The sequence below is a fragment of the Hippoglossus stenolepis genome, chromosome 21 (assembly GCF_022539355.2).
Source record: "Hippoglossus stenolepis isolate QCI-W04-F060 chromosome 21, HSTE1.2, whole genome shotgun sequence".
Classification (NCBI taxonomy): domain Eukaryota; kingdom Metazoa; phylum Chordata; class Actinopteri; order Pleuronectiformes; family Pleuronectidae; genus Hippoglossus; species Hippoglossus stenolepis.
In genome coordinates, this window is record NC_061503.1 from 3984580 (window position 1) to 4011618 (window position 27039).

Genomic DNA, 27039 nt, shown 5'->3' on the forward strand with positions numbered 1-27039 from the left:
TGAAAAAGGATGAAATAATCTAAATGGAGTGACATAGTGCTTGATTATTTGCCTTTTCTTTAGTTTTTAGATTACTCATCCATAAAATGTAAAATCAACATTGCTCCTTTATTCGTTCAACTGTGTATCACTAACACACTGTCCACTACACACTTATACTGTGCAGTAGGGAGAGGAATATTGGGGATCCTCATAATTTGGTTTGATTCTGATTCTTGTAGCACAAAATGCTCAGAACATATTTCATCAGAATTTTGCAAAGCTAGTTATGAAGTTGATAAAAACAAGATTAACATCACTATAATTCCCAGCTGACCGATTTGCACCTTCCCAGGTGGGTTCAGCCTTCAACCTAACTTTATCAACAATGAAAAAAGATTTTTGGAATGAATTGATTCCAAATTGTAAGTAGAATTGTGATTCCTATATGGGAATAGATTTTCTCTGTTATTAAGACATGTGGTGATACCAACAACAAATATTAGTATTCACCACTTTCAAAACTCACTTTTCAGTCTTTTTGGTGTTTTGGTTGGCGACTGATGATGAGAAGCTCTTAATGCAGTGAGGAAAAAACATGTTGTGCAAGACCATGAGAGAGATGATGTAACCGAGGAAGGTGGATGAAGTAAAAAATATCTACATGAACATCTTGAACAAAAAGAAGAGAGCAATTCTTTCAAAATGATCTTCTTCCTGTGTCAACACTGCTGCTCTCTCCAGTAAATCATTAAACGAACAATCCCCAAGATTCCTTGTGGACAAAAGCAGCGGCTCTATATTTATTTCATCCTCGCCGCGCTGCACGCAGAGTAGCAGCATCGACAGTGTAGTAGGATGATGCATTGCAAGTAAGTGAATGGAGCGGAGGGAGCCAGCTGGCCTCTGCTGCTCTGTTTGGACATCTCCCACCCCTGCAGTGTAATCTCTACCAGGTGTGGTGGGCGAACACAGTAACACACACACAGTCGACAACACAGTGAAAGGAAAGAGTGATTAGAGAGAGTGGAAGTGGATGTTTTGATGAAAACAAGTAAATTTCTCTATGAACCAGGCAACTCTCAGACCCCCTAGTTCTGGCCTCTGTCTGTCTGTGTTTACGCGCACTGAAGGAACCAGTTTACTGCAGTGATCTGTTTCCTTTAACATCACATAAACAAGAACCCTGTAATCACGACTACAGAAACCTATTAGTGCAGAAGCTCTCCATTCTGGGAATTCTGGGAAACTGACTTATTTTGGAGGTTTAACTTCAGCTCCTGTCAAAACACACTGGTTCGTATTTTAAACAACACAAAACGCAACAAGGAGAAATAGGCATAAGCCTATAGATTTCCAGCTTGAACAATTGTATATCAAAAGTGTATTATTTTGTAGTATTAATAATTATCAAGGCAGAGGAACACAACATATGTTAACATTAGAATGACCATAAAAAAGCTGCAAGGGTCACATGCTGCCATCTCTGCCAGTGTCTCACTCAGTCACTTACATTTTCATCTTTAACTCCTTGTTAACTCTAGCAAAGTGCCCTTTCTAAACCTGCCTGTTGAGAATGGGCTATTTGCTTGGCATGTGGTGATGCTGGTTTCAGCTTTCTATTTAAAAACCCTAAAAGTGACCTGCAGCAATCGAGCGGCGGCAAGTACAGTACAGAGCTGTGAAGCTGCACCACCGCAGAGCTGTTCATATGTTTATTTAAAGTTCAGTGAAGCCCGCCTCAGTGCGTAGAGCCCTAAATTGGAGAATCAGTTGTCGTTGTCGTGAATGTGTCCATTATCGTGAACATGTTGTTGTCGTCAGCGTCACTTATGTTGATGAGTCCCAGCCACTGTTACAAAACACTGTTAAAATGTCATTAATATTGTACTAACGTGTCCCTAAACGATACACATGCCAAATGTGAAATCAATAAGATGAACGCTTCTCGAGATATGCGAGTCCCATACATGTAGATCGATCGATTTCTTGAATATGGCACGCTGCTCCGCCCCCACTGACTACAAGGTGCTGTTTGGCTGTTGATTCAATCATGTTTCCTTTATAGCACTGAATTCGACACTGCACTTCCTTGGTGCCCATAAACAACCCACATGCCAAGTGTGAGGCTGATAATATATACTTTATAAGCGTTCCTCGTACAGACTTCTAATTTCAGATTTGTGGATTTAGTAGATAGATTCCAACACAAAGCTGTTGGCAGACATTGAGTTGTCGGCTAACTGAGGCGGCTGACGCAGTGGCTGGTGCACTGACAGGACTCTTTAGGCACCACCATGTTGCATGGATGAGACACAACAGATCCATTTTACCAGCCTGCATGGCAGCTAGCGGCAGCTCACTCAAATGGATGACACAGTATGCACTCATGTCATCTATATGATATTCATTGAATTAGAGCTGGACTTACCTCATTGTCTGATAATCCCTCAGTAAATGTAAACCTCATGTCATGCTGGTGCATTACCTCTCTGTGTGTGTGTGTGGGGGGGAAGATGCAGCAGGTGATTTATTTCATTGCGCTGCTTGGTCAAGGTGTGATGTTCTCCTGCTTGTTGCTAAGTATTTGTTTGCTCAGTGCATTTCTCTTGTGTTTATCTCGTAGACTGATAAGAAGGATCCCCAAGGCAACAGCTGCATCACAGGATTCGAGGTTCTGCTGCAGAAACAGCTGAAGGGGAAGCAGATGCAGAAGGAGATGGCCGAGTTCATACGAGAAAGGTAACGGCTTGCTGATCAGCTCTCTTCCCTTTTCTGTTTTTTCACACTTCATCCGCGGGTTACCATGAAAACCATGCACTTCCCATTAAACAAACTCATAAAACATTTCCCCTTTTTCATGCCCATTAATGTGCATCACTAAGTTGCACAACACAGAGAACACACATGGAAACAGTCAGTCAGTCAGAGTTGCATAAAGGCTGTGTGGTAATGAAACTCTCTGCTTCCCTCTCAGGATAAAGATAGAAGAGGAGTACGCCAAGAATCTCTCCAAGCTCTCCCAGATCCCTCTCGCAGGCCAGGAGGAAGGGTGAGCTACTTTGTTCTATGGAGTGTTTTCTGGAGAAAGCCCTTCTGGACAATAGTGGAGCTTGACACACACACACGGCTGCATGGAAGATGTGAATTAAAACAAAAACACGAGAAAAGCTGTCTGTCAGACTTGACTTTCCACTATGCAGCTGCTTTGGAGATGCGGGGGCAGTAAATTACCTTCCACCACAGTTTATATTTTGTAATAATAATAATGATGTGAGGCATCATTGAGACCATTTAGGGCATATTTCTTCCTTAGAAGGCCAGGGTCAACTAAAGAAGAACAGAGGTGGAGCTGGTACAATTTCAGTGTCAGTATTAGGTGGTAATCTCAAAAAATATCTTAATATAAAAAAAAAAAATTGCTTTGAAATAATGAGCTTAATCAGTTGCCACTTGTCTACACCACTACGGATCTTTTGTGAGCTTGAACTTATCCTTCCCTCCGTTTAAAAAAAATCACCGTCTATAACCTTCGTTTTGCAAAATATCTCCGTCCAGATGAGAAAACAAAATTGGCTACAAATGCACAAACAAGCATGCCTGGGCCAGCAAGTGCCGATAAAATCGACATCACCGATCCATCAAATAAAAACTCTAATATTGGGCGAGGCAGATGCCTGTGAATGTCTGTAATGTGGAGCAGCGATGCTAAATATAGCTGCAAACTTATAATTACACCTAGCAGTGCTAACCAGATGTAGAGAAGGCGGAATATAGCCGCCATTGTTGTTGTTTCTGTTGTTCATTACACAAAGCAAGAGTGGGCATGTGGCACGGTGAGCTGTGACATTTCCCGAATGCTCCGTTTTACATGCCCACATGGACACACAGAAACCAAATGTGTAACCATAGCACAGACAAAAAGTTATATATATATATATAGTTCTCAAAGTGAAAAAAAGAACTCCCACTCCTCATGACCCCGTTAACCTCCCAAATCAGTTGTTGGTCCCCTGTTGATTCTAAGGAATGGTATTACCTCTCCCACTCCTGGTTTCTCTTAGCTAATTGTTTGACACAGAAAATACAAGAAGTAAGTTGATAAAACACGGTGTGGTAAAGCTGGCTCAGTATGAACCAAAGCAATTCAGCTTGTGACTGGTCTCTGGGTTAGATGTGTGCTTGTTGTGGAGCCAGTTATCCCGTGGGCCATGTGTCAGTTGGTTTGCAAAGAACTTTCCATGTTGACATATTTCTTTGAACTACATTTACATGCTGGTGGTTCATCTTCACTGACGTTGATGTTTATGATGTACCTGCTTGTAGCAGTAGCCGCTGTACTTACTGCGTCTCGGCTGCCCAATCGCTAATGTCACCTCTTGGATTTTTGACATTTGCACTGTTTGCTATTTGAATAAGTTAAAGCCTGATATTTACATTTAATCATGTAGTAATTGTATTCTGCATTGGGTCCTTCATTACTCTGGAATGAAAATGGCGGAGTCTTTGACACGAGACAACCTCACCGCGCTGTTATGATGTCATCGTTCTTCAAATATAGCCTCTGAAGAATATGGCCCCTGAGATAGCTAAAGTCTCACATTACAGCCTCTTCTGTCTTTTTTATCTTGTTGTAAATAAACAGTAATCAGAATTAGCCAGCCAGGCAGACGGCTCCTCAGTGAGCCAGCCAGTCAACTAACCATCCAGGCAAGACATCCCAGTGTGAGCTTGGGGTCTGGAGGCCCTGCCAGTGATGTTGTGAAACAGTATGGCCTTCCTGTAAATCTCTGCATGCTTTGATCTCAGTCCTGCAGCATACTACAGCAATCAAAAGAGAGTGGAGGAGAGGAGGGAGGGAGGATAGAAGTGTAGATGTAAAGCGGGGGGGGGGTTGGTAAGAGTGAAGATGAGGGTGATGAGATTTGAGGAGACAGACATTTAGTTGTGTGTGTTGGGGGTTGGAGTGGAAGCAGGAATCCAGGGAAGCCCTGCAGGGAGAAGGAGTTTGCAGCCACTCCTCTTTCCTCCGGGCTGGCAGCAGAGGGGATATCACGCTGAGGGCAGCTCTTTGTCAGATTCTCCGAGGGAACGCAGAGACATGGAAAGTAAAGTAACAGGGAGCTGAGAGGCGAAAGGCCAGCTAAAGAAGCCCCCAAAGAGTAGAAGCCGTGATTTGCAGAGACGCCACCTACCGTGTTGTTATTAAACTCATCTTTATTAAGAGATTCCTCAGGGACACAGTGGGAGCGCATAGCAATGTGCCTGAATGTCAAAATGTGGAAATCATCAGTCTGGAAACAAGTTCAAAACATCATCTAAGTATTTTATTACAACATCTCATTGGTATTTTTCTCATGCTATTTACATTAGATATAATCTCAGATGGACCAGCCTTATGGGGTTTGTCTGAAAAAGTTATTTCAGAAAATAAGTTTCATGAAGGGAAGTGATATTTGAACCTTAAAAATTATATGATTATAATAATAATAATCCTACAAAAACTAGGTTTATACATTTATCTATCTAAACATGGAAAATATGACCACATTGTAACATCTAATATTATATGTTGTTATTGTGTGAAATATATTTTAATGGAACTTTATAAAGCTTTTGTTTTGGGATTGTTTTTTTCAGTGACAGTTGAGACTCAGCCAGGGGACATGGGGAGGTGGGAGGGGTATGACACACAATAAAACCATGTCACGTTGCAGTTTGTCAGAGTTAGCAAAAAAATCTGTACTGCTGTTTGAGGTAAGGGGTTTGCTGCTGGCCTAACATGTTCAGCTGTGAGCAGTCGTAGTTTCTGCTGGCTAACGCTAGCTAATGTTAGCAAATTTAGATGTATGCTGTCCATCCATCCATCCATCCATCCATCCATCCATCCATCCATCCATCCATCCATCAATCCATGTTCTTGCACGTATCTGAGATTGGATCCTGCAGGAAGCTGGCTAAGCAGGATGTTCCTCTCCCCTGCCACGCTTTCCTGCTCCCTGGCGATCCTGAGGTGTTCCCTGTCCAGATGGGATAAGTAGTCCTCCCAGCGAGTTCAGGGTCTCCTCCAAGTTTTTGCGTACCCGGTAAACCTCCAATCGAAGGCTCCCGGGACGCATCCTGATTTGATGCTGGAGCCACGTCAATTTGCCCCTTTTGACATGAAGGTGCAGAGGCTCCACTCAAGTCGTAGAAAACTGAATTTGGCTGCTCTTATTTGTGATCTCGTTCTTTTGGTCACATCCTCAGACCTCATGACCATAGGTGAGGATCATAACGTAGATCAACTGATAAATTCAAAGCTTTGCATTGCGACTCAGCTCTCTCTCACCATCACAACGGTCCAGTAAAACTGCTATTGTACCAGATGTGTTGTGTATATTACATTACTGAATCAGGTGTCTGCATTTATGACTCTATTTATCTATCTACTGCTAGTGTGACGTTGTGTTTTATTTACCACTGTCCCCTACTTACCACACTTCTATCCAGCATTTTCTTCTGCTGAAACCTCATAGAAATGGACTGTAGTCTTTACTTCATGAAAAGTCCACATGAGACCAAGAAAGTGGGCAAACTGTAATGTGCGAGCCACCGGGCAAGCAAGGTTTAGCTAGGCTTACCCTCCCCTGCACTGTTTATTTGCATATAAGAAAACTCCTCTTCATATTAGCATGGTAATAGAGGGTCAGAGTGGGATGGAATTGTCCTATATAGAATCCAGATTATGCCAACCAGCTTAGTCTGCCCACACCCAGAAAAGTGCAACACAATACTTCCATTATTCTCTCCCTCAGGCCGCTCTGTTGTCAGACAGCACAATCGCTGTTTTGTTGGTCAGTTCCTACCATCCGACCGGCCAGAGCCCAGAACCAGCCGCCTATTTATTCCTGAATTTACCATTTGTTTGGTAGAGATGTAGCTGCGAGGCATGTGACGACTCTCTATTGCAACCCATCATGCACTGTTTCAGCTCTGTTGGATGGTGGAAGTACAGGGAGGGAGATTCATTTTTCATTTTCATATAGTTTTTTTATTTGCAAAGGATTGTCTGTCACTGGGGACTGTAGTGCTGCAGGGACATGACGAATATAATTTATAAAGTGTGAATAACTTTTGGAACGGTGCAACTTTTGCAGCTCGTAATGATTGGAGATATGAACAAATGTGTCTTATAGTTGTTTGTATGTTTTCTAAGGTACAGAACACACAGATTCAAGGAAGTCAACTATGTACTTGATTAAAATGCGGAATTCCTGTTGAAACCACATGTTTGGAATGTGACACAATCAGGGAAAATGTCTGTTAATGTGAGAAAAGCAGGTAATGCAGTGCACACTAATAAACAGCCAATACCTTCCACAACCTACTTGGATGGTTATCATACATATATTATTTATTGGACTGTAAAAGCACAAAAACGATTAGACCCTTTGTTGCTGCTGTGGAGCTGCAGGTGCCAGACTTTGCTCTGACAGTGTTAGGAATGTTTTGGATGTCAGTCTGAGGGAATTCCACACATGTCTTCATTCAGAGCGGTGCTTTGAAGTGTCCCGCTTACCCACACGGACGGCTAGTTCCAAACCCAGAGCCTCATGGCTGTGACTCTCTGCCTGCAGGATGATTGTTTTACTGTCCGCGGCATGACGAACTATGAAGAGGATCTTTTTTCCATTATTTGTCAGTGCTATTCGGAAATCATGAATCACCGCGTCTGGCCTACAATTATGACGTAATGTGCATCGGTTAAATTAATTTTTAACGCTTATCTACGAGAACAATCCGAGCCCTCTCAGCGTTATAGCCCCCAGCTGGGGTGAGAAGCTGAACTCATAGGCAAAGAATAAGCTGAGCCATATCTCATGTCCAATTCATCCTAATCATCTGTTGAACTGGCTGTGGACCTCAGCTCTCGGAGATTTTGTGTATCTGTGAACTTTAACTCTGACTCTGCTGCTGAACTGTGTGTGTGTGTGTGTGTGTGTGTGTGTGTGTGTGTGTGTGTGTGTGTGTGTGTGTGTGTGTGTGTGTGTGTGTGTGTGTGTGTGTGTGTGTGTGTGTGTGTGTGTGTGTGTGTGTGTGTGTGTGTGTGTAATTGGATTCACTCTGCAATTTCTCCAGCTGTGTCCTACCCCCCCCTTTCCCCGAGACTTTCTGCTTTCCCTCCATGTCTTTACGTAAAAAGTGTGTGTGTGGTCCTAACGGTGTGAGATATTAAACACACACACTCACTCCCTCCTCCTTATCTGTTCTCAGGACTCTGGGGGAGGCCTGGGCCCAGCTGAAGAAGAGCCTCACCGACGAAGCTGAAGTTCACCTAAAGTTCTCCTCGAAGGTAATTCAGCACATTTCATTTCATCCCTGCGAAGCCGCAACCTGCTTGATGAACATTCTCTTTCATGAATGATTAATGACTGTCCTCCTTCATTTAGTTATTAAAATGTGGATGTTGAATTTTTCGTTTGTTTGCACAACAAACAGCCAATGTAGTGACAGTGCAGATGTTACCAGTGTGTGCAGACTGCATCTGTGGTGTGTTTGTTCGACAGCTTAGCCTCTGGTCCCAGGTTCCGTCTGGTATTTTCTTAGATCTTTGACTTTATTTCCGTGTTCTTCCATGAGATGGAGTCATGAAGCTTCACGAAAGTGAAAATTCTTTTTCTTCAGGTTGAAACGGTTTCAACTGTGCTGAAACATCTTCACCTCAATCTGTGCAGCTCAGAGCAACTTAGTGTCCAGGACACTTTCAATCAGTTTTGCTGCACATTTCCCTTCAAATTCAATCTGAACCCAATTTGTTGGGATGTTTTCATTCAACAAAAAGTTGAATTAGAACTTGGGAGATATGTAATGCCGTAATATTCCAACTGTAATAATGTAGAATTGTCTTAGACTCAGTGGAGGTTTACGTTTAAAAAATAAGAAAACCAAACATATAATTGTGGAAAATATCTCAAATCTTACCATCGATATCTGTGACATTTTACACCTCGCAGTACAGAACTGGTAAGAGTACCGTGGAGTTTTGAACTTGTTGAACAGTTTGAATCCATATTGACCGTGGGCTCAGCAGCCTATACAGCACATGTGAGTAACAAGGAAGACGGTCCTCCCTCAGATTTATTCACATACAGTCAGGGGCCTCATGACGGCTCCGTGGGCTGAGGCACATTCTGTACATTGTACACTGAGGCTCTGAATCAGCCACCACCTTTTGTGACTTCCTCTCAATGGGAAGCAGATTTGATTCTTCTTGAGCGACACATGATCAGGAGTTCCACGCAAATACAATGCATATAAAACCTAGAGAAAAAGTTACTAATCTCTTGAGTAAAGGCTTGTGTTTATCTTTCCCATATCACTGGGCTCTAGGGCTGCATTGCTCTTAATTTAAAGTTTTTGAAGAAGTTTGCTTTGGGTGGGAAGACGAACAGAGGCCAGGGTTGCAGCTGGACTGACAGAGGAAGTGGAGTCGCTGATGTTATCCTCCAGAGATGCACAGATGTGTGTCGCTGTTCCTGGTTCTTGGGGCAGGAGGAAGGATTTTAAGTGGAAATGGACTTTGAACACGGCTACAGGAAGGAGCTGTAGATTTCAAAAACCAGTGACCGCTGGGACAGGATACCTGCTGGCCTTTTAGGACCATGTGAACAATGACAAGCTTTCTACTCCAAACTAAGTCATTTGGATTCATAATATCATCTTCAGCTTTATTTTAAAACGTTTGTTTAACCATCAGAAATCTGATAAAATCCGAGAGGGACGTTAAGCAACGTTGGCATCTGTGGTTTTGGTTGTTTGGCTCCATAAACTGAAATATTTCTCATCTAAACTAGCACAGTGTGGCAGGATGATGACTTCATGTAGAAAGCAGCTAAAGGGAACGGAGCTAATTATATTTTTCAGATAATTAAATCAGATATGTCGAGGGGGAATTATAGTGATTTCCCCTTTTGATTGATAACTTTATCATCACTGAAATAGCATAATTCATTTCGTGACTCTCTGCTTCAACGCCACTTTATATGCATGAAGAGTTACTGTATCTGCACCTGGATTCGTATCGTCATTCAGTACCTAATAGCTGCCGGGCATATTTATTCTTTTCAGTTATCACGGGTGTGAAAGTAATCAGAGGTTGCACATGCGTCTGGACAGTCAATTTCTTCTTAGTCCCACCACAAGAGGAAACAAAAATCAAACAGGAAAGAGTGAAAATGACTTTTCTGTGGGATTTTTCTTCTTCCCCTTCTTTTTTCTTCTTCCTCTACCTTTGTCCTGTTGCAAACTCGCCGTCCTCACGTGACACCGTTTGAGCCAGACACAGCTCTGGCCTACTTTACTTCAGCATCAATGTGAGCCTGTCAGATGAGCCCTCACAATGCAAAGAGGGTCCAGCTGCAAACCTCACTCTTGTTGAGTTGTTGGTTGTGTTTTTGTGCGAGCAGCTCCAGAGTGAAGTGGAGAAGCCTCTGCTGAGCTTCAGGGAGAACTTCAAGAAGGACATGAAGAGGTTCGACCACCACATCGCAGACCTACGGAAGCAGCTGGTCGGTCGCTACGCGGCAGTGGAGAAGGTACACGCACTCACAGAAACGCAGATTTAAAGCTGCCTCTAATTTTAACGCAGCCCTGTCCTCTTATTTGGCAGTGGCAGAAATTCAGGCATCATCTTGCTGGTGATTAAAATTCCACAACTCCTCCATAAGCAGACGGCTGTTTCCTGTCGCTGGAATGTGTCTTGCTTTTTTTGTATACGTACAATGAAAAGCTATTGGCTGCAGCCTGAAGGCGACTGTGAATCTGTCTCACATCATCTGTCATCTGTGCAGCATTCGCTCAGAGAGGGGACAAAACACTTTCTCTCTGATAAACCATCTGATGGACTGTAACTACACCCTTAAGTATTGGCTGAAATACCCTTCCCTCTGGAAATTCAAAAAACACACACACACACAGTTTACTCTAAGCAAGCTTTGTCTTTGTAAAGTCAAATTTGGTAAAAACTGTGATGTTAAAAGCAGCATTAAAGTATTTCTTCAAAGAACAGCCGTATCATTTAGTTTATTGCTCAAAAACACATTTAGGTGTGAAGTATCTCTTTAAAGCTGTTCAGGAAATAAGACACTGGCCATGTTGGTAAGAGTGTAACATTAACAGTGGCTGCAGACGTTTATCTCTTTAGGTATTTAGAGGTTTGTTTCAAGAAAGCCACACAATCGTTGAAGAAAAATCTTTCTGCCAGAGATGTAAGAGCAGATCCTTTGTGAGATTAAGCCTCGTGATTTTTCACAGAGGGGTTGGTCTCAGATCTGAGCTTGATTTTCTCCGGTTCTCTTATCTACCATCAGGCCCGCAAAGCTCTGGCTGACAGGCAGAAGGAGCTGGAGTTGAAGACTCAGCAGCTGGAGATCAAACTCAGCAACAAGATCGAAGAGGATATCAAGAAGGCCCGCAGGAAATCCACACAAGCAGGTGAGAGGCCGAGGTCAAAGGTCAAACTGGGGTTCACGGTCTGTTATTTTAAATGGGGAGGGAGTGTTGGTCACTGTATTCATGTTGCAAGCTCGTTCAAAAGAAATAAGGTTTGACAATAATCGGCACTGATTGCAACGGCTAATAGATTTTCCTAACTTCTGCTTTTACAGCAAAAACAACGGAGAGTTTTCATTTCATTTGTAAGTGCAGTTTATTTTTTAAATGTCTTTTCTAAAAAGGCAAGTGTGTCTTTAAAAAGCCTTTACAAAACATATACAATACTAGACCCTGAATATAATCTAGTTTTTGTCAGGCTAGCAGCCCTGTGAACAAAAGAGGAACCTTTGTGATATAGATGGGTAACAAGGATAAACTGAAGAAAATCCTCTTGGGGAAACTGACAATATTGTTTGCTTTGCTTTGTCAAGGTGCAACATGGAGGCATGAGGACATTTTTATGTGATAGTCATCAAAATCAAGTGGAAACATCCTTGAAAATATGAATCCTAAACGTGATGACAGTTTGGTGAGAATCCATCCATCTTCTGCTTAATCAAAAGTCAGGTTGTGGTGGCAGCAGCCTAAACAGGGTATTTCAGTTTACTGGTCCATTCATTTTCTCCATGTAAACAGAAATACTACAATGGGAAACCAAAACTAACCAGATCAAATGTAAACAATGTAACAAAGACATGAAGTTTGGTTCAGGTTTTCAACTGTGAAAAGGCTCTCCAACTCTGGGGCAGCCAGTCCCCCCCCAACCAGAAGTAAGCGATCCACTGTTTTCGTACAGAACCCACGGCCTGAGACTTTTGACACAGTTAAGATTCTTGACCGAAGAGTTAGACAGGCCCAAAGACTTTTGGGAGATTTGTATTCTCTTGTGGCTCGGAATGAAATGTGCAAAGAAAATACATTTTGGAACACAGTGTTTGTCCATACAGCAGATATGTGGGTCTGGATTTCATCATTCACCCTATGAAAGTCCCCACCCCCAACTCTAATGTAAGATTCCCATCAGAAATCATGAGTATGATCAGCAGTGGTTTATGTCAGCGCTGCCCTGCAGCCGCAAATCCGACTCCCCTGGGAGCACAGCTCACACAGTTCAGTAAATAGTTAACTTACTGCCCATAACTCTGTATCCTCCTCCAGTGTTTCTCCAGCCCTTCACTGGAGAGATCCAATGTGAGTCGAGATGCTGTGTTTGTCTTTTTACATGAGTCAGGAGCTTTGTCAGCACTTCGAGCCAGACTGGGACTTTTTTTTATGCTAGGATGGGAGTGAGGGGAAGAAGAGGGGGTCAGACACATTCTTAACTCGACGAGTCTGTTCACACCAGACTGACAGAAAGGCGTGGGCGTGGAAAAACTCCATCGCCCCTGGGACACACACACACGCAAACAGCCCATAAAGTCACTTCAACCAACATAGAGATTATGCAGTGTGTTTTTTGTATTAGTGGGAAGAATTAATTGACCTTTAGAATGGCTTATACATGCCAACCTACCACCACCCCCCACCCACCCGACACACACACACATACGACTTACCAATTAGCTTGCTAAAGCTAAGTCATCTAGGTTGTCTGGCTGTGAGCGATAACTCCAGTAGTAGCACACACACACACACTTTCCAGATTCCTGCTGACAAATGGTCGCTGGTGGTGGTCAGCTTCCCACCATAACTATATAAATGTCATCGCGTCCCAAATAGTTGACGCTACATAAACATTGGCTCTGAAAGGTTTGTACCACTAGGTGGCGTTTTGAGCCATGTTCCCTTTTTAGAAAGGGTTAAGAAAAGGAGTGATATTCCTACAGCGAGAAAAAAAGGGCAGGGCTGCTGAAATTCGATATTTTCCTTATTGTCAACAAGTGTCAACTGCACGTTGTCTTCTGTCAAATTAACATCATAGTTGTTCTTATCTACACATTTTTTCAGTTTTTGGCGATTATGAAATAATTATTTCACTGCAGGCCATGAACGCTACATGTTAACCTGAGGTCATTCCCAAGCTGCTGTTCTGCTCTGATGAAATATGTTTTATTATGAAGCCACATGTGTGTGAGAAAAATCAACATGAATTCAGGTTCATGAAAACTGCCCTGCTTTGTCTTCGGCTACATAAAATAAACAATCACAGAGAAAGTTCGAGGCGAATAAAGGTTGTGTTGACTTTACTGCTGCACAGAACCTCGCAGCATTGTTTTGTAAAAGCTGTGTTTACCCCGCATGCAATGAAACGTCAAGCCCATGATTTGATTTACACACTCTGGAGGCTGTTTTGGAAAATCTCCGTTTTGGGGGAGGAGTCTGGACAGAGAGCTGACATGGTGTGAGACAGGCTATTAACAACTTATCTGGATTAATGTCCATGTACTTATTGGAAAATGGTGTTGTCGTGTCAGTCAAACCACACCCACACAGCTTTGATGTAACAGACTAGAGTTTTTTTTACTGTTAATCTTGTGACAAATAATACTTTTGCCTTTAATCTTGCTTATTTAGCCCTGAATATTTTTACCTCCGCCAGAGGAAGTTATTGTTTCACCCCTGTTTGTTTCTTTGTTGGTTGTTATGTTTGTTTGTAAGCAAAATTTCACAAAAACCACCAGACAGATTCCCATGAAACTTGGTGGAAGGATTCAATATAGGTCAGGAAATACCTCATCAAATGTTGGTGCAGATCTGGATGGGGATAGATCTTGATGGGAATAATCAGACATGTTAGGAGGACTGATGTTTTTTATTATGTGTAATTTTGGTGCTGATCGAAATAATAGCATGCTAACAGTCAGTCCACGAACCAAGTCGAACAGGTCGTCTTCTACTTCCTCTTGATGACAGTGGTCAGCAGCCGAGGCTCAAAATCATCGCCAGGACATTTCGATTTTTTTATTTCACTATATCGGGCAGACCCAGACGAAGTTGGACTGACCCACGATGGATGCTGATCTCCGTCATGGCAACAATAATAATAATAATAACAATAATAATAATAATAATAATCATTTATAAAGCCCTTTTCTTCTTATCAAAAGAAGTAAAAACCAATAAAGACTAAAAGGACATTGGCAACAAAAGAGAAAAGGCAGCAAAAATGACTCAAACAAATAAAAACAGTATAATAATAATAAAAGCAAATCAAACATTCCTTTAAGGGACAGGCTACATACGCTAAGAGAAGTAGTGTGTTTGAGTTCAGTGGGCTCTGCTAGCGTAAACCTGATCTCCCTCTTACACAAACTGACACCTGGGAGTGACCAGCAGTGTAACGTGTGTATGTCAGAAGGGTGGGTGTGTGTGTGTGTGTGTGCGTGTGTGTGTGTGAAAAAGTACACTTTGCTGCAGGAGGATTGGTTTTGTGCAAGTTAGCGAGCTGAGAAAAGTGACGAGCTAAGACTAAACAGATGTCGACTCTCCGCAGAAGTGTGATGTCATGACTCAACCAGGCATGACCACATGCTGTCACACACAAGTCCTCCATCCATACTGGCTCTCTTCTCACACACACAAACACACACGAGTCATCCGTCCCGTCCTCCGCGCTGCTTATGCAACCGGGGGAGAAAAACAGCAGCAGTTGTTGACGGTGCTCGTGGCGTCTGGCTGCCAGTGACGAGGAGCGCAGTGCGAGGGAAGCAGAGACGAGACTGATGCCAAAACAACTAAAGTGCGGCATCTGTCTGCTCATAACAAAGACTCATTATCGCTTTGTGCTCTCCCTGCATCGGATTACATGCAGCACCGGCTCATTCATGTCTCCTTATTCACAGGATTTCCTAATATCGGTCACCTGAGGCCATGATCACCCTTTTTTTATTGAGCTCTTTTTACTTTTTACTTACAAAACCGATTTTTGCTTTCTGCAGGAGTTGATGGTTTGATATAAAGTGCTTATCTGCCGCATAAATAGCAGCCCTTTTACATTTTCTCCCATTTTTTCCCCTCAGGTTTCTATTAATAGAGGCATATTTTCAGCTGACTGAAGCTACACAGTCCACATGAAAATCCAATTAAACAGATCTGTTCCTTTTTACTTGTCAAAACCCAGAGACCCACCAGTAGGTCGGTCGTTATAGAGTCGAGCTGTTCAAACCCACTAAACTTTTACCAGATGCATCAGGCTGCATTTTGGGTCCATGTATATAAAATGACACAATATTTCATTTTGATGGGAAGGTGCATAGAGTTTGAAGTCAGTGTACACACCATATACAGTAGCTTCATTGGACAGTTGCAACAGGCTGAGTACAGAATATATTTAAGATCAGAAGTTCACAAACTTTTCAGCCCCGGACCCCCGAAAGAACTTTATTTGAGCTAGTTCACCATAAAAAAAAAAAACACCTGACGTGTTGCAACTGATGCCGTCACAAGTCTGTCATATTCACCTCAGCAGTCACATGGAGACAAATAAATATTGTTTCCACGGTTTATTTGAAATTGAACTAGTTTATTTTAGGGTTTTGGAACATTAATGGATGCAATATTATATTCAGCATTGTTTTTTAATTGTGTTTGATTTCTGGAAATCATCTTTTGACCCTTCTGTGTCACTGTTCTCCCAGTGCATCAGTTTGTTTTCAGGGTTGTAACCTTGTCAATGGTAATATACGTACGGTGGGGAAAAAGTTCTGAAACGCTGAAACTTTTTCGACAAATCTTCTTTCTGTTTTCATTTTTTGAATATGGCATCATATTTATCCCATAGGTTTTAATTAAATTCCTCCCACTGGATTAACTACAACCTGTACCGCTGCAAACAGTCACTAAGTTTCAATCAATCTGTTCGTAACATGTATGTCAAACACAAACAACAAACTATGCTCTTATTTAAACATTTAACTATAAGATATAATATAAAGAGAGTAAGATAAGAAAGAAAAGAATAGAGAGAAGAAATAAAAATCACTCTAACAGTAGCATGGGATAGTAAGTGAAGCTGTGAAACTTCACATAAATTAGTATTTCTTTATTTTTGAGGTCCCCAGAGTCCAGTTGAAGAAACGCTATCCTTCGCTGGCTGTGATCTATATAGCTGTCATTAAATCAAACATAAAAATACACTGTTAATGTAAATGAATAAGAGCAGAGGATTGAGAGTCATTGGCTGAAGAAGAGAATGATCAGCATCATTTCCCCTCTGATCTAATCTCACACGTGATTAGTGTTTGTTTGTGCTGTCAGCAGGATACAGGCGGTAACATTAACGACAGGACAGATTAGACCTCTCCCTTCATCATGGATTATATGCGATCTTAATGAAATCTATTATCAGTCCAGATTGTCAGTGCTGTTTGGGAAGACAGAATCGGCTGAGCGAGGTGGAGCAAACACATCAGCTGTGAAGGAATACTTGGACAGTAGTGCCATCTATTGGAGACAGTGCACACTACATGCACAGTGCTGTGTGTAGAGTGTATATATATATATATATATATTTCTAATCGGCCTGTTTTTATTCTTTGTTGCAGGAGACGATCTGATGCGCTGTGTCGACCTTTACAACCAGTCGCAGTCCAAATGGTTTGAGGAGATGGTCACTACGAGCCTGGTAAGAAATCACTGGTTTACTGGTTTGGAGAAATTTGACTCTGTTGCAATGTCGTTTCTTTTTGGCTTTCATCATAACATGTTGTAATAAAGGATTTGGCACATTTTTACTGCAGTATGGAAGAGTAAAATACACATTGAAAATATTTAAATTGATGATGGATCACCTACTTATATACAGATGTTTGTAGATTGCCTGCAGCATGAGATGTTGAGTCTAAAATTAGATTTTCAATTTAGACCAAATTAATTGTAAATGAGTGTGTTGCATTTTGTGACAGATCCATGACACTTAATTCAAACAACTACAAGTGCAAATTATTTAAAAAATAACTTGAAACATGAAAAAGAGATAACATATAATCATTTTGAAATATAATTAATCACTTATAACAATATAATATAAAGTGTATTAACCATTTACTGACTCAGCCCACAAGCAAAGTTTATTTGTTAAGGTTCAGAACAGTTCGACAAAGGATAATATTTAACTTTTTTTCAAACAGACTTTTTTTGTCCATTGGAGAAATTAATGAACTTCTATAAGTACTCTATAAGTATAAATATTTATAACAGATGAGTAAGTCAGAATGTTATCTATTGCTTCAAGGTTTGCCTGCTCTTAACTTTACTGCTTTAGAACACAAGCAGTGTTCTCCAGTCTCTTGCTAAAAGTTGAACTCAGTCAGCTGTGTTTTTTCCAATTTAGATTATTTGAAACATTTCAAGAATTAGATTATCTATTCCTGTTAAGAATGTTTAAAGAGTGACTCATGCTTTTTTTTATTTCCTGGATGATTGTAATGCAGCGTTTCCATGCTTTCACCAAAACGTGATTACTCTCCGTCTGTGTGTTTAAAAATGCAGCTGCCAGACTTTTCACCAAATTATGAAAGCATGATCATAGCTCTTCCCCCCGCCCCCCTCGGTACAGGCTGCATGCCAAGGTTGACAAGACCTCTGCTGTTGAGACTGTGTGAATAATTTGTTGTCTTTGATTTGGAAGGTGCTATATAAATAAAGCTGTTGGTTATATGGTGGAGTAACATCAGATGTATTGGTTGTGAAATAATAATTTTAAATATATAAGCAAAGCCTCATCGCTCCTCTTGATGCTTTACATGCAAAGACTTGAAAGTGCGTGCTGTGATAGTTTGATGGTCAGTGGGGGGTCAGAAGCTTGATCTCTGCCTTAGAAGGTGTCAAAGGACTTGTAAACACTTGATGGACTTTGTTGGTCCTGTCTTACCACTGTATAGATCCCTGTGATTCCCAGTGATTTCTCTGTCACTGAGCTATCACACACTGCTCTTGTCCTCAGGAGCTGGAGCGGCTGGAGGTGGAGCGGATGGAGATGATCCGACAGCACCTGTGTCAGTACACCACGCTCCGACACGAGACGGACATGTTCAACCAAAGTGTGAGTACAACTGCAACACACGACAGGGTCCAGTGCAATCTGAAGCGTGCTCTTATGCATGTGGTATAATCTGTAGTCTCTCAACTCAAATGTTATATGGTTGAATCATATTTGTGGTCCCACTGGTTCTTCCCACTGTTTTAGTTCAATATTGCCCAGAGGAAGTGATTGTGGTCACCAATCAATGTCTTTGCACAATTTAAAACACAACAGCTGACTTACCCAGCTGCCACTCAACATATTGTTTCTAACAAACTACGCAAATTGTAGAGAATCATCCCGTGACGTTCAGCTTCTTTCAGCTTTATTTTTTTTATTTAGCTATTTTAATTTGTGTTTATTTATTTAAGTATATTTTACATTAATACTCATGTGAGTTAGAGTTAGTAATTTGTATTGAACATACCCTCCTCTTAGTAGAAACAAAGTCAAGACGTGTGTGTGTGTGTGTGTGTTTTAACGTTGTTCTCTCTTTGTCCAGACGATGGAGCCGGTGGACCAGCTCCTGCAGTGCGTGAACCCAGCCAGGGACAGAGAGCTGTGGGTGCGGGAGAATAAGACTGGAGAAATCAGGCCAGTGGACATAGAGATCTGATCTCAGTGCAGTCCGATGACTCTGCATATGCACACTTTTACCCAAGAGCCCAGGCAGACACACTGACCCAGAGCCTACAGGCCTGAGGACTGACTGGGAGAGGAAATCTGTGCTGGGATCAGTCTCCCCCTCCACTGATGGTGTGACTCCTAACGGACTGAGGGATGAGCTGCCCTCACAGCGACCTGCTGAGGATGATGTCAGTGTTTAGGCGATGTAGTGAGAACTCTAAGGGATGAATGAAGCTGTCTAATGGGTCGTAATTTTCTCTTATGTAAGCTGATGCCTCTCTAAAACACAGGAAACACAGGAAAATGGGAGCTGGGAGAGTGGATTCTTTACTGAAGGACGCTGTGCTGGGTTGAATGATGAAGCAGCAGCAGCAACAGTGAACATTTAACATGTGCAAACAGCTTTATGTCACGCAGCAGTGTAATGCTGTCATGTGTATTTGCTTTTGTTCTGTGAGGTCATCCTCTGGGTCACGTGTGACTTCAGGACTGCGAAGTTGTTGGTAAACATGATTTACGAAATGCTGCTAAGCCTAGTGTTATATATCCGTGTGCACCAGAATGAGGCAAAAGTATTTTTATCTTAACATCGATCATATGCAAGTGCTGACCATTCGCTAAACCCCCAACTCTTACCTACTGTTGCTACGCCTGTCAAGCCGGTCACATATGCAGTTTACTAAAAGATGATGGTGTCAGATCTACCAATCGAACATTAGAAGTCATTTTTGAAATAAGATTTTGATTTTATTGGCTATAATTGGCTTGATTAAGCTAATTATTGCCAATAAAGTCAGGGTTCCTCAACAGACATATACAAATAAGGAAACAGCATCGTTTGTGTCGTGGTAGCCCGAGTTTTATACAGCATTTGAGTTATTTAATTAAATGTAATTTAAATTCTATCAATTCTAATTCCCCTGATGTTGTTTTGAACATATAGAAAAAATATTACTTGTGAACTTGATGGTGAATGGGAATGTATCTCCAGAGGATTGGAGCTGATCGGTCGAGGGTCAAGAAACATGGTAACATACCTCCACAAATAATCAGGCTAGAGATACAATGGAAAGATTATATTCTTGAGTTGTGACGACATAAAGAAGTCAGAAAAAGACATAGTTCAAAAATCACATGTGTTTCATTTTTAAGTGTGCTTTACTTAGAGCGCACGAGAGCTAGGATGTGAGAATGAGAAACAACCAATGACTTCAGCAAACGCAACACATATTTACCCAAATCAAAATCAAAACCAGGGCAGAGCTGCTAACTCTAAAGCTGCTTTCAGACGTGCACTGAACCCCTCACATTCTCTAGATTATCATCTAGTTTCTCCGGCCAGCCCCTGAGTAAAAACTCTGGATAACGTCAGAGTGAGCCTACATGGGAAAACAGCAGGAGATACATTGGCGTCTTGACTCCCCCCAGTGGACGTTTAAGGCATATACAGTATTTTTCCAACATGCGCTGTAATCCTAACATTGGGTTTATGGCAGGGCTCCTACCACTGGGCACAATGCTTAGTTACTGCTGTGGGCCATAGGCAGGCTAAATCCAACCAGAGAAGTCTTTTGTTCAGGCTCATCCATTTTCTTTTTGGTTATATATTTTGGAACATTTATTAAACACCACTTTTTGAGCTATTAAGACACCAACTTTTACTCACAGATCAGAGCCCATTCACAGTTAATGCATGTTGCAAAGTTCACAGCTTGACAGGCCCGCTGCACCAGGGACCAGTGAACAGTCGATTTCTTTAAGCTAACGTCACAAATGTGGCTACACTTCTTAGCATCTCCGAGAGAAAAACCAGAAAGATTCCATTTACTTCTGTTTCTTTGACTTCATTCCTAATAATTATTAAGAATCAGCCAATTGCACTTTATACCCAAGTGATTTTGAATAAATATACTGTAAGTTGCTGTTGGTATGAAACGTATTCTACAGAGAACTTAATTGTGACACATTTTTATTACTAATGGAAGTGTTTGGGTTATGTTCAGGGTGGCCTGGTGTAAATATATGAGATGTGTGATTTGCTAAGGAGGCAGGTGGAGTGAAAGGTGAAAAATACAATTAAACAATAGAAGCCTACACAAAGACATACGATATACAGACATTGGGTACTGTTAATATATGAAATATACAAAGTGTTTTATAGACAAGAGAAATGACAGCTCTCCCGTGATGTTCTACAGCTTTGGAAACGTGAGTCGGTTGCTCCGGTTGGATTCAGCGTGCTGCCGCCTGCAGAAGCTAAATGTTGTACAAAGTGCTCTTTTACTACCATGTCTTAGTCTTATCCAGGATTACTGCTTAGTATTACTTGACCACCGAGAGAGCAGGATTGGGATGTTTTTGTACATTAACGGCTAAAAGTTGGCAGTTTTCATTAATAAAATGAAAATATCAAATATCATTATGCTTTCTGGTTTGTCTTGGCTGCACCACAGCAGCGGAGCTAGCCGTACCTCTGTCAGTGGCCGAGGGATGAAGTCATACCATTGGATGAACGCTTGGAGTTTCCTGGTTGGCAGTTGCCCTTTTGAAATGAACAGTTTCAAAGTGTTGCAGTCTTAGTATGTTTCTATTCAATGTAGTTTTACAGAGGTTCCACAACAGTTTTCAACTACATCCTCAATTTTCGTACATAAACGTCCATCTACTACATTTTGACCATAGGCTGTATATAAAGATGGACGACATGTCGGCTCCCCTAAAGTGAAGCCAAAGCATCTCATTCACCTCCTGGTGGTTGGCTGCTGGGTAGGTTACAAACTCCACCCCCTCCATGTTAATGGATGGGACATGGACCGGACTAATAAGTCAAAATCACACGTCAAATAGATTTTTGTCAAAGATGGTTTCTGTCATTTCCAGTAGTTTTTTATCACACTGGTTTATGTTCAGGTGCTCTTTTTGCGATACATTTCTTTACATTATACGTTATAAAAATGGGAGGAACCGTCATGATTGGTGGGACCTCAATACCGTGGCTCCACCCCTCGATCTCTACTGCACAGACTCTGGCTCTAAATGCGCAAGATGTCAGTGTTCATATGTGGGTTATTTTGTCTGGACAGTGGCAGGAAGTGGAGACGCGTCCGCCATCTTTATTTACAGTCTATGGTTTTGACTAATTCCTGTTAGTTTGATCACAAAATGGGAAAAAAGCTGAGAATATATAATATATGAAAAAGAGTCTTTATTTCCTAAAAACACATTTTCACATTCAACAATAAATTGCTTTGGTCAAGCCTTGTTACAGATGTAGACCGTGATAAGTAAAATGTGGTTAAAAGTTCAAACAGACATATACTTTATCAAACAGTTCAAATACACTGACATTGCATTTCCTATTACTGAACTAAAATAACTGATGGCACCTTGTTACATATCTGACCGAGTAACACTTTACTGACTGGTTATAAGTCATGTATAAACCATCATGAACCAATCTTTTACAAATCATTCGTATGTGAATTTCTTAATGTAATATATATTTAATTTTTGATACATTGCACTACACAGTTGTCCCTCTCAAATGTGATTGACCATTAAACAAAGGTCAATATTTTGAACCAGTTTGCTTTATACAAGATTAGATTAGATTCAATATTGAAACTTATGGTACTGAATATTCAAACTATACTCAACATTAAAAGTAGAAAGGAGGATTATTGGTTAAAATGTAAACCGTTCAGAATTTTTCATGTTCACAATATAAATGTTAGAATTGAACCAAAGATGTTTCCTAAACCATTTCTGGACGAAACCTGTTAGACTAACCTTTTGCGTCCAACATGATTGTTAGTGTAATTGTTCTGCCATATTAACAAATATCTAATGTCCCAAAAGTTACAAGTTATTTATCGTTACAGCATGTGGGCTTTGTAATGTGCACATTACAAAGCCCACCAGACCGTAGTAGTTGCTAAAAAATAGCTAGCTAGCGTACAGATGAGCTAAGTTAGCCATGTATGTAAACTACAATTAACAATGTTGTATCTCTACATTGTTAATTTAATCAACAATAACATAGGTATATATACATAAAAAAGATGTGTTGAATTTCGGCCTGGATTTGAGTAAAGACAACATTGTGTGTACAGTGTACAACAGTACGCCACACATTTATTGTATTTTATTGTTTAGATAAAAAAAAAGATTAGTTGATGATCACAATTTGCATGATACATGACTTACATTCGGTCTTTGTAGTAAAGTGTTACCTCAATTTTAGTACACTTACAGTACACTTTTCCATATTCAAGCTGTTTTTACGTACAAATATTGCATTATTAAGTGAAGATAAAAGTGTGTTGGATAAAAGTTGGAGTGTGTTATGAAAGCTGTGATCTTACAGAGTGAAAGTGAATACATTTCAGATAGGGTTCAATGGGAATGTGCGGTAATCACAAACATGTGGAACGATTTGTTTATGACCTGCAGGATAGTCATGACGGACCATGGCGATGTCAGAGCCGTCTTCTAATCGATCATGAGCTTCTTGAGGGAGTTGAGATAGGCCGGGATGAGGGAGCTGACGGATTCGTTGTCGTCGTTGAGGATCTTCTCCCCTCTGCCCTCGGAGCCCACAGAGCTGGGCGACCTGACCCGGTCCGGGTACGGCGTGCTGTAACCCTGGTGGAGCACGGACATGTATTAGTCATCGTGCAGAACAGCCACACTCACAAAAAACTAACTTTGAGGTATTCTTAGGTTTACTTTATTTTCCCCCTAACAGGGATTCTACCAAATTGTTGAGAATTTGAGTTAATTGATGTTTCTTCAAAAATTACAATTAACATTTAGGATATTTTTTTGTATAATTGCAAGAACTGTTCATAATTGCAACATTCAAAACAATAGCAATTAGTGCACAATCTAACATCATGAAGCATGTACAGTAATATGCACTGTGCTTTGAATACATCTTAAACTCTACATTACACCAGTTTAACCCCAAATGAGACCCGGTCATTATGGGATGCAGCTGGAGGATCTAACCAGCCATCGGTGTTAGACACACTGTGAAAGTAGTTTGTTAGTTTCAGTTGGCAATTTTATAACTAACTAGAATGGCCATCAGCAGAGCACATGCCTTCACCAAAGCCCAACAGTAATTCAAAACAACTGCATTTCAACAGTTATTTAATTAAGTGAACGTTTTAGCCTAATGGTTTATTTAAATCAAAGAACTAATCCTGTGTGCATAGTTAATATCAACATTAAATCTCATGGCAGTCACACTTGTAGAATTTTTTTTTTCTAAGCCTCAGCTTACTGTTCCAGATGCAGCAAAATCCACACAGTCAGTTTTAATGGTTCATTTAATAAGGAGCCATTGAACATGCTTGAAACATTGATTCACATTCTGACTGAATAAAACAGAACAGCACAAACTGTACTTGTTACAACAGGCTCACAAAATGCTAAAGAAAGAGCTTTCTTGACTTGGAAGGATGTTACATGAATAAGTGGTTAAACGTTACTCACAGAGGAATATCCTTTGCCAAAGCTGCCTCTGTTCTTGGTCCGGATCTTGGTGAGAGCCGACTCAGCGATATCAGCGCGCTCCTCAGCATCATCCAGCTCGTTGACGGTCTTCCTGTACTTCACCAGGTTCATGTTCGCTTGTTCCTCCTGTAATCAGAGGGATATCATCAAGAGGCATGTCCTGTAGGTCAGTGATTCTCAACTGGTGGGTCGCGGGCCTTTGCCTGGGCAAAAAAAAATGTTAAGAAAGAAATCCTGTGCTTTTATTTTGAAGGGGATTTTTTATGCAGTGGAGTGCCGTCTATTCACACTCCTTACTTACGTTACTTAAGTACTTACTTAAGTTACTGATATGTTATGTATGTTGTATTACCTTGTGTCCTTAAGATGCACTTTTTGGTGTTTAATTAAAATGCAACTAATTGAGTGTAAAAGGGAGTATTTCCCTCTCTAGCATCGCCACCTGCTGGTCGTTTTGGTTTATCATTAAACTTGTTTTTTTGTGTTGGCATAATGTGATATTCTGTACTATCTCAGGTTCAAACTGCACCATCTTTCACCATCAAGTTTAAAATTTTCCTCGATTTGGGTCGCGGCTTGTCATTTAGGGGTGATGGTGTGTCCCGAAGCCAGACCACTGCTGTAGGTTACATGGTTTTGGAGAAAGAGGACAACGGTGACGTACGGCCTCCTCCACTTGTCTCTTGTAGGCCCTCATCTTGTTCTGCAGCCGCTCCGCCAGCTCCTGCATCCTCTGCTGGTTCTTCTGGTCCTCCTCCGACTGGAACAGCAGCTCCTTCAGCCGACGCTCGTTCTTCCGCAGCGTCTTCACCGTCTCAGCGTGCCGCTTCTGCTCCGAGTCCAGCTCCAGCTCCATCTCCTTCACCTGCACACAGACACAACTCACTGACTGGAGCTCTGGGTAGAACTGGTACTGGATGTGTGTAGCAATGACGTCAACAGATTTATTATTTCCCACTTTGAAAATGTAATTTGAGCAAACAAAAATCGGTTCTGTGCAGAGATGGTTGGTTATGAAAAAAAAAGTTATCCTTGTGATGTAATTGGACAACAAACAGCCAATCATAATAAACATATAATAATAATAATAATAATAATATTGAACCTTAATACCGATAATGGTAAATATGTAAATGCATTTATTGTGCATAAAATAGATTATTGTTGGCTCAAACAAAAGTATTATGTGCTTGCAAAATAGATTTTTCTTTGCTTTGAATCACTAATTGAGGGAATGAGGAACAAATATGAAAAATTATAAATGCTTGCACGTTTGCGAGTCCGTACCTTTCCCTCCAGCTTCTGAATAATCTTCTTTCCTCCCTTCAGAGCCATCTGCTCGGCCTCTTCCAGCCTGCTGCTCATGTCTTTGATCTGGGCCTCCAGTCCTTTCTTCACTCTCTCCAGGTGCAGCGTGTGCTCCTGCTCCAGACGCAGCTCCTCCCCCACTCGAGCCAACTGACACAATCATACCAATGAAAAAAACAAGATGTGTGACCACATTTGTATGATGTGTCATTGCACAGTGACGTTCATGACGCAGCCGATTGCCTACGTGCATGCGCGGCGTAACAGGGAGTATATCGCTGGCCTTAGAAGATGGTGGGACAAGAAATTGTGGTGAGGGCCACAATTCCACGCTGCTTCACGATGTCATAACTACTTATAACTCTGCTGCTATAATATGTCAGTGAATAGATACGCCTTGTGTCTTGTGTGTGTTTTACCTCACAGCTGGTCTTCTTGGCCTTGTCTGTGAATCCCCTCATCTCTCCCTGTAGCTCCTCGTGCTCCTGCTGCAGAGTCTGCAGATCCACCTCCAGCTTCCTCCTCCCACTCAGAGCCGACTGGAACTGAACACACAGGAGGACAGAGATAAGTTCATCACTTGTGACAGATGTGTCCAGTGACAATGTTTGTGAGCCTGTGTGTCGGTTAGAGCGAGAGATGGAAACCGAGTGAGCTGGATTTAACCAATTTGAGAAGAGTATTTTTAGACATTATGTGGTGATCAGTGTTGATATTGTGGCAGTGCTCAAACAAATCTCTTTGTGCACATAGGGAATGTTAAAATTGTTTAAACTGTGGTGGGTCAGAGGACGTCAGCTGAGTAGACGGTCCTTCATATGTGTTCACACAGCTCACTTGTGATCAGCTCCCTCAGTACAGATGTTGATACACGGTGTGAACGGGGGTCTTAAAGTCTGAAGGGCACCAAAGCAAAAACTTGGTGTCCCACCTGGTTGTTGAGGTCACTGTATTTCTCGCTGGCTTCATGCAGCTCTGTCTCCAGGGCCTTGCGCGCCCTCTCCGCGCACTCCAGGGCTGTGCGTGTCTCCTCCCCCTCGCCGACCAACAGACCACAGCGTCGCTCCAGGGCTGCCTGCTCCTCCCTGTGCTCCTCGTGGCTCCGCACCTCCTCCTCCAGCTGAGCCTGCAGCTCCTGGGAAAGCAGAACTTCTGTTAGGACTCAGACT

At 41.6% G+C, this 27039-nt stretch overlaps 2 protein-coding genes across 5 annotated transcripts in view; one reads left to right on the plus strand and one right to left on the minus strand.

Annotated features, from left to right (window-relative positions):
* gas7b (growth arrest-specific 7b) overlaps positions 1 to 21461 on the plus strand; it is a 57531-nt gene extending 36070 nt beyond the window's left edge. For both annotated transcript variants that reach the window (XM_035144900.2, XM_035144901.2), the window contains 8 exons: positions 2606 to 2721; positions 2957 to 3031; positions 8236 to 8314; positions 10428 to 10556; positions 11331 to 11454; positions 16938 to 17017; positions 18338 to 18436; positions 18918 to 21461. In XM_035144900.2, the coding sequence (XP_035000791.1) occupies positions 2606 to 2721; positions 2957 to 3031; positions 8236 to 8314; positions 10428 to 10556; positions 11331 to 11454; positions 16938 to 17017; positions 18338 to 18436; positions 18918 to 19031 (816 nt within the window). In that variant the 3' untranslated portion in view covers positions 19032 to 21461. The remainder of the gene's footprint in view (positions 1 to 2605; positions 2722 to 2956; positions 3032 to 8235; positions 8315 to 10427; positions 10557 to 11330; positions 11455 to 16937; positions 17018 to 18337; positions 18437 to 18917) is intronic.
* A 762-nt stretch (positions 21462 to 22223) lies between these two features.
* LOC118100139 (myosin-16) overlaps positions 22224 to 27039 on the minus strand; it is a 56372-nt gene continuing 51556 nt past the window's right edge. For all 3 annotated transcript variants that reach the window (XM_035144898.2, XM_035144897.2, XM_035144899.2), the window contains 6 exons: positions 26802 to 27005; positions 26290 to 26415; positions 25850 to 26020; positions 25227 to 25427; positions 24542 to 24688; positions 22224 to 23686 (listed from right to left, as the gene is read on the minus strand). In XM_035144898.2, the coding sequence (XP_035000789.2) occupies positions 23534 to 23686; positions 24542 to 24688; positions 25227 to 25427; positions 25850 to 26020; positions 26290 to 26415; positions 26802 to 27005 (1002 nt within the window). In that variant the 3' untranslated portion in view covers positions 22224 to 23533. The remainder of the gene's footprint in view (positions 23687 to 24541; positions 24689 to 25226; positions 25428 to 25849; positions 26021 to 26289; positions 26416 to 26801; positions 27006 to 27039) is intronic.